Source organism: Schistocerca americana, chromosome 2 (genome assembly GCF_021461395.2).
Source record: "Schistocerca americana isolate TAMUIC-IGC-003095 chromosome 2, iqSchAmer2.1, whole genome shotgun sequence".
NCBI lineage: Eukaryota > Metazoa > Arthropoda > Insecta > Orthoptera > Acrididae > Schistocerca > Schistocerca americana.
The window spans coordinates 386,788,044-386,801,405 of NC_060120.1; the positions used below are offsets into that span (position 1 = coordinate 386,788,044).

The window sequence follows — 13,362 nt, forward strand, 5'->3', positions numbered from 1 at the left end:
TGCTCTGTCAAACTCTTCACGCAGTGTCTTATCTCCCATTTCATCTTCATCTACATCCTCTTCCATTTCCATAATATTGTCCTGAAGTACATCGCCCTTGTATAAACCCTCTATATACTCCTTCCACCTTTCTGCCTTCCTTTCTTTGCTTAGAACTGGGTTGCCATCTGAGCTCTTGATATTCATACAAGTGGTTCTCTTCTCTCCAAAGGCCTCTTTAATTTTTCTCTCCAAAGGCCTCTTTAATTTTCCTGTAGGCAGTATCTATCTTACCCCTAGTGAGACAAGCCTGTACATCCTTACATTTGTACTCTAGCCATCCCTGCTTAGCCATTTTGCACTTCCTGTCAATCTCATTTTTGAGACGTTTGTATTCCTTTTTGCCTGCTTCATTTACTGCATTTTTATATTTTCTCCTTTCATCAATTAAATTCAATATTTCTTCTGTTACCCAAGGATTTCTATTAGCCCTCATCTTTTTACCTACTTGATCCTCTGCTGCCTTCACTACTTCATCCCTCAGAGCTACCCATTCTTCTTCTACTATATTTCTTTTGCCCATTCCTGTCAATTGTTCCCTTGTGCTCTCCCTGAAACTCTCTACAACCTCTGGTTCTTTCAGTTTATCCAAGTCCCATCTCCTTAAATTCCCGCCTTTTTGCAGTTTCTTCAGTTTCAATCTGCAGTTCATAACCAATAGATTGTGGTCAGAATCCACATCTGCCCCTGGAAATGTCTTACAATTTAAAACCTGGTTCCTAAATCTCTGTCTTACCATTATGTAATCTATCTGATACCTTTTAGTATCTCCAGGATTCTTCCAGGTATACAACCTTCTTTCATCAGACGTCGCTAAATTCTTAGGTCTTATGTTTGACAGAAAACTGTGCTGGTCCTCCCACGTTTCCTATCTTTCGGCTCGCTGTCTGCGATCCCTCAACACACTCCGTGTCTTGAATGGTACCTCCTGGGGAGCGGACCGAGTGGTCCTTCTCCGCCTTTATCGCGCCTTAGTGCGCTCGAAATTGGACTATGGAAGCATAGTCTACTCCTCTGCTCGGCCGTCTATTCTTCGGCGTCTCGACTCTATCCACCATCGTGGATTACGTTTAGTGTCTGGAGCTTTTTACACCAGCCCTGTGGAAAGCCTTTATGCTGAGACAGCTGAACCTCCGCTGTCCAATCGGCGAGCAGTTCTTCTGAGTCGTTATGCTAGCCATCTGTCTTCCATGCCTGCTAATCCAGCCCATGACATTTTTTTCGACGCCTCCTTTGATGTAGGGTACCCAGGCAGCCCCTCCTCCCTACTACCACCGGGAGTCCGCTTCCGTCAACTGCTCCATTCTCTTTCCTTCCGCTTTCCTAAAACCTTCTTGACAACTTGGGGTACAGCACCGCCTTGGCTCCGTCCCCGGATCTGCCTGCTCCGAGACCTTTGTCGATTTCCCAAGGATGGTACCCCTTCACTTCTTTATCGTCGGGTATTTGCTGCTCTATGTGCACAAATGACGGACGCCACATTTATTTACACCGACGGCTCGAAAACATCGTTAGGTGTAGGGAGTGCCTATATTGTTGGCGACACACCAAATCACTTTCGGCTTCCCGACCAGTGTTCGGTTTATACTGCGGAGCTTTACGCTGTTCTCCAGGCTGTCCACTACATCCGCCGCCATCAGCGGATACAGTACGTTATCTGCTCAGATTCTCTCAGCTCTCTCCTCAGTCTCCAAGCTCTTTACCCTGTGCACCCTCTGGTCCAACGGATTCAGGACTGTCTGCGCTTGCTCCACCTGGGGGGCGTCTCGGTGGCGTTCCTCTGGCTCCCGGGACACGCTGGTATCTGTGGGAATGAGGCGGCCGATATAGCGGCCAAGGCTGCAGTCTCTCTTCCTCGGCCAGCTATTCAGTCGATTCCCTTCACCGATCTACGGAGCGTTTTATGTCACAGAGTTGTTCATTTATGGCACGCGCATTGGTCGACACTTCCCCATAATAAATTGCGGGACGTCAAAGCTCTTCCTTGTGCTTGGACCTCTTCCTCCCGAACGCGTCGTCGGGAGGAGATAATTTTAACTAGACTTCGGATAGGGCACTGTCTTTTTAGCCATCGACATCTTTTAAGTGGCGATCCTCCCCCACTCTGTCCCCACTGCTCTCAGCTGTGGACAGTAAGACACCTTTTAATTGAGTGCCCCTATTTTAATCCGTTACGCTCCCGTCTACAGCTATCGCCTGATATATCGTCGATTTTAGCAGATGACACGCGCTCAGCCGATCGCGTTCTCGAATTTATTAGTGCCAGTGAAATGACGTCAGTCATTTGAAGCTTTTTTTGGGGACAACCAACCTCTTTCTGTAGTGGATTTTTAAGCCCTCCTCCTGCTTTTAGTTTCTCAAATTTTATGACTTTCGTTCCCATTGCTGCTGGTTTCCATTTCCGGTTTTTTATTGTTTCCTAAGTCACGGACCGGGCGCTAATGACCATAGCAGTTTTGCGCCCTAAAGCCAAACAAACAAAAAAAAAAAACCTTCTTTCATGATTCTTGAACCAAGTGTTAGCTATGATTAAGTTATGCTCTGTGCAAAATTCTACAAGGCGGCTTCCTCTTTCATTTCTTCCCCCCAATCCATATTCACCTACTATGTTTCCTTCTCTTCCTTTTCCTACTGACGAATTCCAGTCACCCATGACTATTAAATTTTCGTCTCCCTTCACTACCTGAATAATTTCTTTTATCTCGTCATACATTTCATCAATTTCTTCATCATCTGCAGAGCTAGTTGGGATATAAACTTGTACTACTGTAGTAGGCATGGGCTTTGTGTCTATCTTGGCCACAATAATGCGTTCACTATGCTGTTTGTAGTAGCTAACCCGCACTCCTATTTTTTTTATTCATTATTAAACCTACTCCTGCATTACCCTTATTTGATTTTGTATTTATAACCCTGTAATCACCGTACCAAAAGTCTTGTTCCTCCTGCCACCGAACTTCACTAATTCCCACTATATCTAACTTTAACCTATCCATTTCCCTTTTTAAATTTTCTAACCTACCTGCCTGATTACGGGATCTGACATTCCACGCTCCGATCCGTAGAATGCCAGTTTTCTTTCTCCTGATAACGACGTCCTCCTGAGTAGTCCCCGCCCGGAGATCCGAATGGGGGACTATTTTACCTCCGGAATATTTTACCCAAGAGGATGCCATCATCATTTAATCATACAGTAAAGCTGCATGTCCTTGGGAAAAATTACGGCTGTAGTTTCCCCTTGCTCTCAGCCGTTCGCAGTACCAGCACAGCAAGGCCGTTTTGGTTAATGTTACAAGGCCAGATCAGTCAATCATTCAGACTGTTGCCCCTGCAACTACTGAAAAGGCTGCTGCCCCTCTTCAGGAACCACATGTTTGTCTGGCCTCTCAACAGATACCCCTCCGTTGTGGTTGCACCTACGGTACGGCCATCTGTATCGCTGAGGCACGCAAGCCTCCCCACCAACGGCAAGGTCCATGGTTCATGGGGGGCAATACTATACTATACTATACTATAGTATATACATTCGAATTCCTTAATACTATACATACACTTATCAATTAACAATTTGTGAATGTGCTTACGGAAGGTATCACATGGTAAGTCTCTCACTGGTGGTGGTAGCTTGTTATATAATTTCATCCCTATTTGTTTGAAGCTACTTTGGGCCTTACACAGTCTTACAAAATCTACATCTACGTTATTTCTGTATCTAGTTTCATGTGAACGGATGTCTGTTTTGCAAGGTAGTGTATGTATTTGATTTTTTGTAGAGAGAAGACATGTTGTAATGTAAAGGGAAGGTACAGTCAAGATGCTGAGGTCTTTAAAATGCTCCACATGCACACTGTCTGAGCACCATGAGAGTTACCCCATAGTTTTATTGCATACTGGAGGTGACCCTGAAAGAAGGCAAAGTAAGAAGTTAAAAGTTGTTTGCTAATTAATGTTTTTAATTTCTTTAACAAGAAGACTACTCTTGATAGTTTGGTACATAACTGTTCGGTATGGCAGTTCCAAGTCATTTTAGGATCCAGGTGGATTCCAAGAAGCCTTACTGAGTCTGATTCATTTACTTTTTCGTTAAGCTTGTGCAGGTAGAAAAACATAGTATCAGTTTTGCTATTGTTTAGGATTAGCATGTTACTGTGGAGCCATATGGCAGCCTTTTCAAGACTAGCTTTTGTTTTTTGTTCCTCCTCCTCCAATTTATGGCCCATAGTAATCAGGGTAGTGTCATCAGCATATATTATTGGCTTGTCAGGCAAGAAAGTAGGCAAGTCATTCATGTAATTAAGAAAAGGAATGGCCCAAGCACTGAGGCTTGTGGCACACCTTTAACTACTGGCAGGGCATTTGATTGACAGTTATTTACCATGACCACTTGAGTTCTGTTAGTCAAATATGATCCAATTAGTGTCAGTTCATTATTCTTGATACCATAGCACTCCAACTTATTTATGAGTATTTCATGTGACACAGTATCAAATGCTTTGCTCAGATCTACACTCCTGGAAATTGAAATAAGAACACCGTGAATTCATTGTCCCAGGAAGGGGAAACTTTATTGACACATTCCTGGGGTCAGATACATCACATGATCACACTGACAGAACCACAGGCACATAGACACAGGCAACAGAGCATGCACAATGTCGGCACTAGTACAGTGTATATCCACCTTTCGCAGCAATGCAGGCTGCTATTCTCCCATGGAGACGATCGTAGAGATGCTGGATGTAGTCCTGTGGAACGGCTTGCCATGCCATTTCCACCTGGCGCCTCAGTTGGACCAGCGTTCGTGCTGGACGTGCAGACCGCGTGAGACGACGCTTCATCCAGTCCCAAACATGCTCAATGGGGGACAGATCCGGAGATCTTGCTGGCCAGGGTAGTTGACTTACACCTTCTAGAGCACGTTGGGTGGCACGGGATACATGCGGACGTGCATTGTCCTGTTGGAACAGCAAGTTCCCTTGCCGGTCTAGGAATGGTAGAACGATGGGCTCGATGACGGTTTGGATGTACCGTGCACTATTCAGTGTCCCCTCGACGATCACCAGTGGTGTACGGCCAGTGTAGGAGATCGCTCCCCACACCATGATGCCGGGTGTTGGCCCTGTGTGCCTCGGTCGTATGCAGTCCTGATTGTGGCGCTCACCTGCACGGCGCCAAACACGCATACGACCATCATTGGCACCAAGGCAGAAGCGACTCTCATCGCTGAAGACGACACGTCTCCATTCGTCCCTCCATTCACGCCTGTCGCGACACCACTGGAGGCGGGCTGCACGATGTTGGGGCGTGAGCGGAAGACGGCCTAACGGTGTGCGGGACCGTAGCCCAGCTTCATGGAGACGGTTGCGAATGGTCCTCGCCGATACCCCAGGAGCAACAGTGTCCCTAATTTGCTGGGAAGTGGCGGTGCGGTCCCCTACGGCACTGCGTAGGATCCTACGGTCTTGGCGTGCATCCGTGCGTCGCTGCGGTCCGGTCCCAGGTCGACGGGCACGTGCACTTTCCGCCGACCACTGGCGACAACATCGATGTACTGTGGAGACCTCACGCCCCACGTGTTGAGCAATTCGGCGGTACGTCCACCCGGCCTCCCGCATGCCCACTATACGCCCTCGCTCAAAGTCCGTCAACTGCACATACGGTTCACGTCCACGCTGTCGCGGCATGCTACCAGTGTTAAAGACTGCGATGGAGCTCCGTATGCCACGGCAAACTGGCTGACACTGACGGCGGCGGTGCACAAATGTTGCGCAGCTAGCGCCATTCGACGGCCAACACCGCGGTTCCTGGTGTGTCCGCTGTGCCGTGCGTGTGATCATTGCTTGTACAGCCCTCTCGCAGTGTCCGGAGCAAGTATGGTGGGTCTGACACACCGGTGTCCATGTGTTCTTTTTTCCATTTCCAGGAGTGTAGTAGTAAGGCACATGTGTAGGACTTGATCTAGTAGTAAGGTACATGTGTAGGAATTGTTCTCAAAGCCATTAAGAATGTCTGTTACAAGAGTTGCTAGTGCATTTACTATAGGAAAACCTGGCCTAAATCCAAAGAGTGACGAGGAGATAAGATTATGATCATCAAAATAGTTGCAAAGTTGAATTAATACAACATTCTATTACCTTGGATATTATAGGTATGAGAGATATTGGGCGATAACTTTCAGGTTTTTTTCCCCTTTTTCATAAATAGGGACAACAATAGGAGCCTTCAGGACCTCAGGAAATTTTCCAGTTTTAAAGGTATTACTGATCAGAAAGGTAAGAGGGGCAACAATTATGTCAATTATTTGTTTCAGGATGTTGTTTGAGATACCATACAGATCTTCACTGTAAGATGGTTGTAGGTTTGTGACCACTTTGTGTACAATTTGGCAGGTAACCTGCTTCCATTTAAAGGATACGTTATTGTCAGGTATGGTATGGAAAAAGCTTCCAGATGTTGCATCATTTGGTGCAGAGGTAGGAGCAGCTTCATACTTAGTGCTGTTTATAAAGAATTCTTTCAATTTATCTGGCAATATTGGAAATTCTTGTATGTTTTTATGTTTTCCTGCTGTTGTGTTGATTACCTTCCAAGCTATTTTGCATTTGTTGCTTGGAATTTTCTATTGGCTCTTTGCTTTGCTGTCTGTATTTCCGTTCTGTATCTCTTCCTGTCTTCTTTGTACCTCTGTTTCCAGTCTAGATTACCAGTTTTAGCCATTTTATGTAGGGCAATAAGAGTTTTTCTCTGGCCATGCAGGTTAGGAGTGAACCAATTGTTCCACTTTTTCTTGTTTGATAGACCATGTGTTTTCACCTTTTCAGTTACTTGTGGGCAGCAGCTTTGAACTAAGCTTATTAGTATGTTAATAAATATGTTAAAAGCATTGCCATTGCTATCACAGTTATATACTCTATCCCACTCAAGTTCTGAGAATTTTTCTCTTAGCTGTGTGATGTTGGCTGGATATAACAGTCTGATCCTCTTAATGTGTTTAGGTTGCTGAATAGGGTATGTTTCACAGTTGACCATTTGTTTATGATTGACTGTACATTTAGATGCAAAATTAAAATTCTGTTGTCAGCAAGGATAGGCAAAGAATTTGATACTTCTGTATTTACAGTTTTTATGGCACTGACTGGGGCATAATAGTTCATAAAAACATTATAGAAATATGACTGGCTATAGAAAGGAAAAAAGAGCTGAAACCTAGGTCCAGCATATAGCTTACATCTCTCAAAGGCCACTAAGGAGGTTGTAGAATGTAGCAGGTTTGGTCCTCATGTACAAAGACGCCTTTGGGTAATGTAATTATATCATTTCTTGTTACTTTATGACTACAGAAGAAAACTGTATTGTGTCATGATATTGCTGTTGGTGGAAGAATGCAAGCATGCTTCTTAAAACCACTATAAGGCTGTAATTGCTCTCGAGAAATTAAATGACATTATATTGCTTCTCTTATTTCCAATGATAAAGATTATAATTTACATAAATAATTTCTTATTTATATGTCACTCAGTCACTATTTAATTTCAGAGCATAGCAGCAAGAGCAAAACGTTGCATCAGCCGACATGATTTCGCAGCAGTCCTGGTTGTTTTCCCTATCTTGAAGCATCTACTGACCCTGAGGCCAGAGTTTGAGCGAACTATGGAAGGCTGTGACCAGAATGTCCGTGCCAAGTTTTCCTCAATTCTGCGAATGTTACATACAACTGTAAGTATGCCTGTCACTTGTTAAATTTGATGTTTTTGTTACCAAATGAGATTTAGAACAGATACTGATTAATAGAAATTTTATTCTTGGATATGATAACATTGTCCTCTATACTTGCCATACATTGAAAAACTGCACGATCTAATAAAATGCCATGAATTGAAAAAATGGTAGCAATGATTTTGCATAGTGATCATGCACAGGAAACTGCGTATAAAACTACTACCTAACAAATTGAGTGGTGAATGTCTGTTTTTTTCCCTCGTCTAAAGTTCACCTGTGTTTCTGCAGTGTATTCTGGAATTATATTACCTTCTTGAGTTTGTATGTATTTATCAGTTCCTCAGCTGAATTGCGCTATCCTTATTGGTATATTGGAAACATGGAATTTGGCTTATGTACAAATAGCATTCATGTAAAAACAACTTGACAGTTGCTAATGCTAGAAGTACAAAAATGAATCTGTTATGCTAAAATATAACCACCATCAATGTAAGAAATGGTTTTAACATTTCCTGTGGCAGCCAGTTTTCATGTGCTGATTTGCTACAGTACACTATAAATTGTGGACTAAATAATTATAGACTAAAATTCTTCCATTTCTCTTCAAATGCAAGCTGGAAATCACACTAAAATTATGCAGGTTCTCTTTGAAATTGAGTCTTAACTCACACTACAATTATGCCATTTCTCTTCAAATGCATGCTGGTATGAAAATATTAATGCTTTGTAGCACTCTCTCTGTGCTATAAGTCAACTCAGACATGGGACACAGCTGTCTGTTTTTGTCTGTGCATCCTCTTATGTCACATCATCTCTTCCATCACCATGAGTACTACATTGCTCACGGCACCAGGTTGATATTTTTCTTTGGAATTATGTGAAGTGTTAGTTGGTGAATGATGCAACCAGCCATAAATAATGCTTTTTAAATGTTTTATTTTAGTACCATAACCAGTTTTGGGTTACCATGGCCTTCTTTATATGATTAATATTTTTCGTTAGGTAAATGTTCTAAAACTTGATGTATGTATTCGTGAATTCCACCACAGCACACATACTGTAAATAAATTACTGTGGCACACTTCATAATATTATTCTTAAAATGCATGTTGAGCATCGCACTTGTGTTATACACTTGATGTTTTTGTTTAAATTAAGCAAAGATGCTAGGATATCATTCATTAAATACTGACCAAGGGCGTAAACAGAGCAAAGATGATGTGTGGAATGTGCAAATTGCAACATGTTAATAACAGAAAAATGTTTGCACATTAAGCATAATCTCATTATTAAAAGACAGTAGGATAAACCGTTTTTACTAGATTTTTTACTGTCAGTGGAAATTATTGATGAAATACTTCATAGCCAACTGACTTCATATTGTAAAGTAGACATATATGTATATATAGGCACACATATACACACATTTAATATATACAGATATTTGATTATCACTAAAATTCATAAATTAACTGCAGGTAATATAAAATGAAAAAAATATACTGGTGTCTTAAATTGCAGTCGTATGACTGTTAGGGGTCCATTTGTGTTTCATTTCTTATATTGAAGCTTCTGCTGGTCTACCCAAGATAAAAGCTGGGCAGTTGTCCCAAAAAACCTTGTAAATTCCTGATTTTTCTAGGCCCAGCTTGGTCGTTTCAGTACTGTGGAAAATGTTATGTTGCACAGCATTATTGGTGCAGTCACACCACTGCAGTTTAAGATACCAATATATAACTGTATAAATATAAAGAACCATGACGAACAAATGTGTTACCCTCATCCCAGCCTCCAACTTATTAATTATGTATTTCCTGCAATTAACTTATGAACTGTGGTGATAATCAAATATCTGCGAATATATAAATGTGTGTATGTAAACGTCTACTTTATGCACATATACAGACACAAGCAGACATGTGTAAAGGCAAAGAGTCTGGCCAGAGGTGTCAGTCGAGGTGGAAGTACAGAGGCAAAGATGTTGTTGAATGACAGGTGAGGTATGAGCAGCGGCAACTTGAAATTAGCGGAGTTTGAGGCCTGGTGGGTAACGGGACGAGAGGATATATTGAAGGGCACGTTCCCATCTCCGGAGTTCTGATAGGTTGGTGTTTGTGGGAAGTATCCAGATAACCCAGACAGTGTAACACTGTGCCAAGGCATGTTTAGCCACAGAGTGATCCTCATTACCAACAAACACTGTCTGCCTGTGTCCGTTCATGCGAATGGACAGTTTGTTGCTGGTCATTCCCACATAGAAAGCTTCACAGTGTAGGCAGGTCAGTTGGTAATCACGTGGGTGCTTTCACACGTGGCTCTGCCTTTGATCGTGTAAACCTTCCGGGTTAGGAAGGGAGGGTGCATGGGACAGGTTTTACACCGGGGGCAGTTACAAGGGTAGGAGCCAGAGGGTAGGGAAGGTGGTTTGGGGATTTCATAGGTATGAACCAAGAGGTTACAAAGGTTAGGTGGATGGCGGAAAGATACTATTGGTGGAGTGGGGAGGATTTCATGAAGGATGGATCTCATTTCAGGGCAGGATTTGAGGAAGTCGTATCCCTGGTGGAGAGCCACATTCAGAGTCTGATCCAGTCCCGGAAAGTATCCTATCACAAGTGGGGCACTTTTGGGGTTCTTCTGTGGGAGGTTCTGGGTTTGAAGGGATGAGGAAGTGGCTCTGGTTATTTGCTTCTGTACCAGGTCGGGAGGGTAGTTGCAGGATGCGAAAGCTGTTTTCAGGTTGTTTGTGTAATCGTTCAGGGATTCAGGACTGGAGCAGATTCATTTGTCACGAAGACCTAGGCTGTAGGGAAGGGACCGTTTGATATGGAATGGGTAGCAGCTGTCATAATGGAGGTACTGTTGCTTGTTGGTGGGTTTGATGTGGACAGATGTGTGAAGCTGGCCATTGGACAGATGGAGGTCAACGTCAAGGAAAGTGGCATGGGATTTGGAGTAGGACCAGGTGAATCTGATGGAATCAAAGGAGTTGAGGTTGGAGAGGAAATTCTGGAGTTCTTCTTCACTGTGAGTCCAGATCATGAAGATGTCATCAATAAATCTGTACCAAACTTTGGGTTGGCAGGCCTGGGTAACCAAGAAGGCTTCCTCTAAGCGACCCATAAATAGGTTGGCATACGAGAGGGCCATCCTGGTACCCATGGCCATTCGCTTTAATTGTTGGTATGTCTGGCCTTCGAAAGTGAAGAAGTTGTGAGTCAGGATGAAGCTGGCTAAGGTAATGAGGAAAGAGGTTTTAGGTAGGGTGGCAGGTGTTCGGCGTGAAAGGAAGTGCTCCATTGCAGCGAGGCCCTGGACGTGTGGAATATTTGTGTATAAGTAAGTGGCATCAATGGTTACAAGGATGGTTTCTGGGGGTAACAGATTGGGTAAGGATTCCAGGCGTTCGAGAAAGTGGTTGGTGTCTTTGATGAAGGATGGGAGACTGCATGTAATGGGTTGAAGGTGTTGATCTATGTAGGCAGAGATACGTTCTGTGGGGGCTTGGTAACCAGCTACAATGGGGCGGTCGGGATGATTGAGTTTGAGCATTTTAGGAAGTAGGTAGAAGGTAGGGGTGCGGGGTGTCAGTGGGGTCAGGAGGTTGATGGAGTCAAGTGAAAGGTTTTGTAGGGGGCTTAAGGTTCTGAGGATTCCTTGAAGCTCCGCCTGGACATCAGGAATGGGATTACCTTGGCAAACTTTGTATGTAGTGTTGTCTGAAAGCTGACGCAGTCCTCAGCCACATACTCCCGACGATCAAGTACCACGGTTGTGGAACCCTTGTCTGCCAGAAGAATGACGATGGATCGGTCAGCCTTCAGATCACGGATAGCCTGGGCTTCAGCTGTGGTGATGTTGGGAGTAGGATTAAGGTTTTACAAGAAGGATTGAGAGGCAAGGCTGGAAGTGAGAAATTCCTGGAAGGTTTGGAGAGGGTGATTTTGAGGAAGAGAAGGTGGGTCCCACTGTGACGGAGGATGGAACTGTTCCAGGCAGGGCTCAATTTGGATATTGTCTTGGGGAGTTGGATCATTAGGAGTGGGATTAGGATTATTTTTCTTCGTGGCAAAGTGATATTTCCAGCAGAGAGTATGAGTGTAGGACAGTAAATCTTTGACGAGGGCTGTTTGGTTGAATCTGGGAGTAGGGCTGAAGGTGGGGCCTTTGAAAAGGACAGAGGTTTCGGATTGGGAAAGAGGTTTGGAGGAAAGGTTAACTACTGAATTAAGGAGTTGTGGTTCCAGATTGTGTTGATTAGAAGTTTGAGGTTTTGGGGGAGTGGAGCTGGAAGTGGGAGATTGAGTAGATGGGAGAGACTGGGTCTGTGTGCAATGAGAGGAGGTTGAGGTTTGCTGGAATGGTTGTGGAGGGTGAGTGAGTTGCCTTTCCGGAGGTGGGAAACCAGGAGATTGGATAGTTTTTTGAGGTGGAGGGTGGCATGCTGTTCTAATTTGCGGTTGGCCTGCAGGAGGATGCTCTGAACAGCCGGTGTGGATGTGGGAGAGGAAAGATTGAGGACTTTTATTAAGGATGGGAGTTGACGGGTGTGTTCATTGGCTGAGTTGATGTGTAAGTGAAGGATTAGGTGGGTGAGGGCTACGGATTGTTCAGTTTGGAACTGGTATAGGGACTGATGGAAAGAAGGGTTACAGCCAGAGATGGGAACTTTAAGTGTGAGGCCTTTGGGGGTAAAGCCAAATGTCAGACAAGCCTGAGTAAATAAAATATAGGAGCGTAATCTGGCTAGGGCGAAGGCATGTTTGCGGTGGGTATGTAAATAAAACTTAATGGGGTCATTGTGGGGATGTTGTGAGGGTGACATGGTATTAATGAAACAGCTAATACCTAATACAGTGCCACAAAATAGTCAAGTATTCGTGTGCAGTGTGGAGCAGACCACATGCTGTTGATCAAAACATGGAGTATCAGGAAATTTACAGCTCCTCCCTCATTATTTTTTTTCTCGAGTTCTTCAATGTTGTGAGATTAGTGTCCTTTCATACCCCTTTTCATGCATGAAATAAGAAAAAGTTGGACGGGGCCAGGCCAAGTGAGTAAGGTGTGTGGGGCAGCGGAACCATGCCATTTTTAGCCAAAAACTGTCTAACAGAGATGGCTGTGTGTGCAGGTGCATTGGCATGATAGAAGAACCAGTCTCCTGTCTGCCACAAATAGAGTCTTTTTTGACTGCACAATCTTCATACAACTTCCAAATAAAAGGTTTCATTGATGGTGTGATGTGGGAAACCAACTCTGATTGAACTACGTCCTTGGCATCAAAAAAGCAAATCAGCATTGTTTTGATGTTTGATTTGACTTGACATCATTTTTTTGGATGGGGTGACAATGACGTCTTCCACTGCTGCTTTGTTTATGAGTCATAACCATAGCACCACAACTCATCACCAGTAATGACCTTTGACAGAAAATCTGGATCAGTTGCAAGCTGTTGTTTCAATGGACGACATGTTTCAACTTGACATTCCTTTTGACTGTCAGTTAGAACCTGAGGAACAAATTTGGTAGCAACCTTTTTCATCCCAAACCTTTTGTTAAAATTCACTGAACTTTGCTCCAAGATAACCCACTATTCTCTGACAG

The 13,362-nt window shown here is 43.7% G+C and overlaps 1 protein-coding gene across 2 annotated transcripts in view; it reads left to right on the plus strand.

The window, feature by feature from the left end:
* LOC124595552 (exocyst complex component 7) overlaps positions 1–13,362 on the plus strand; it is a 123,857-nt gene that overhangs the window by 82,241 nt on the left and 28,254 nt on the right. For both annotated transcript variants that reach the window (XM_047134332.1, XM_047134333.1), the window contains exon 9: positions 7,576–7,755. In XM_047134332.1, coding sequence (XP_046990288.1) covers positions 7,576–7,755 — 180 coding nt within the window. The remainder of the gene's footprint in view (positions 1–7,575; positions 7,756–13,362) is intronic.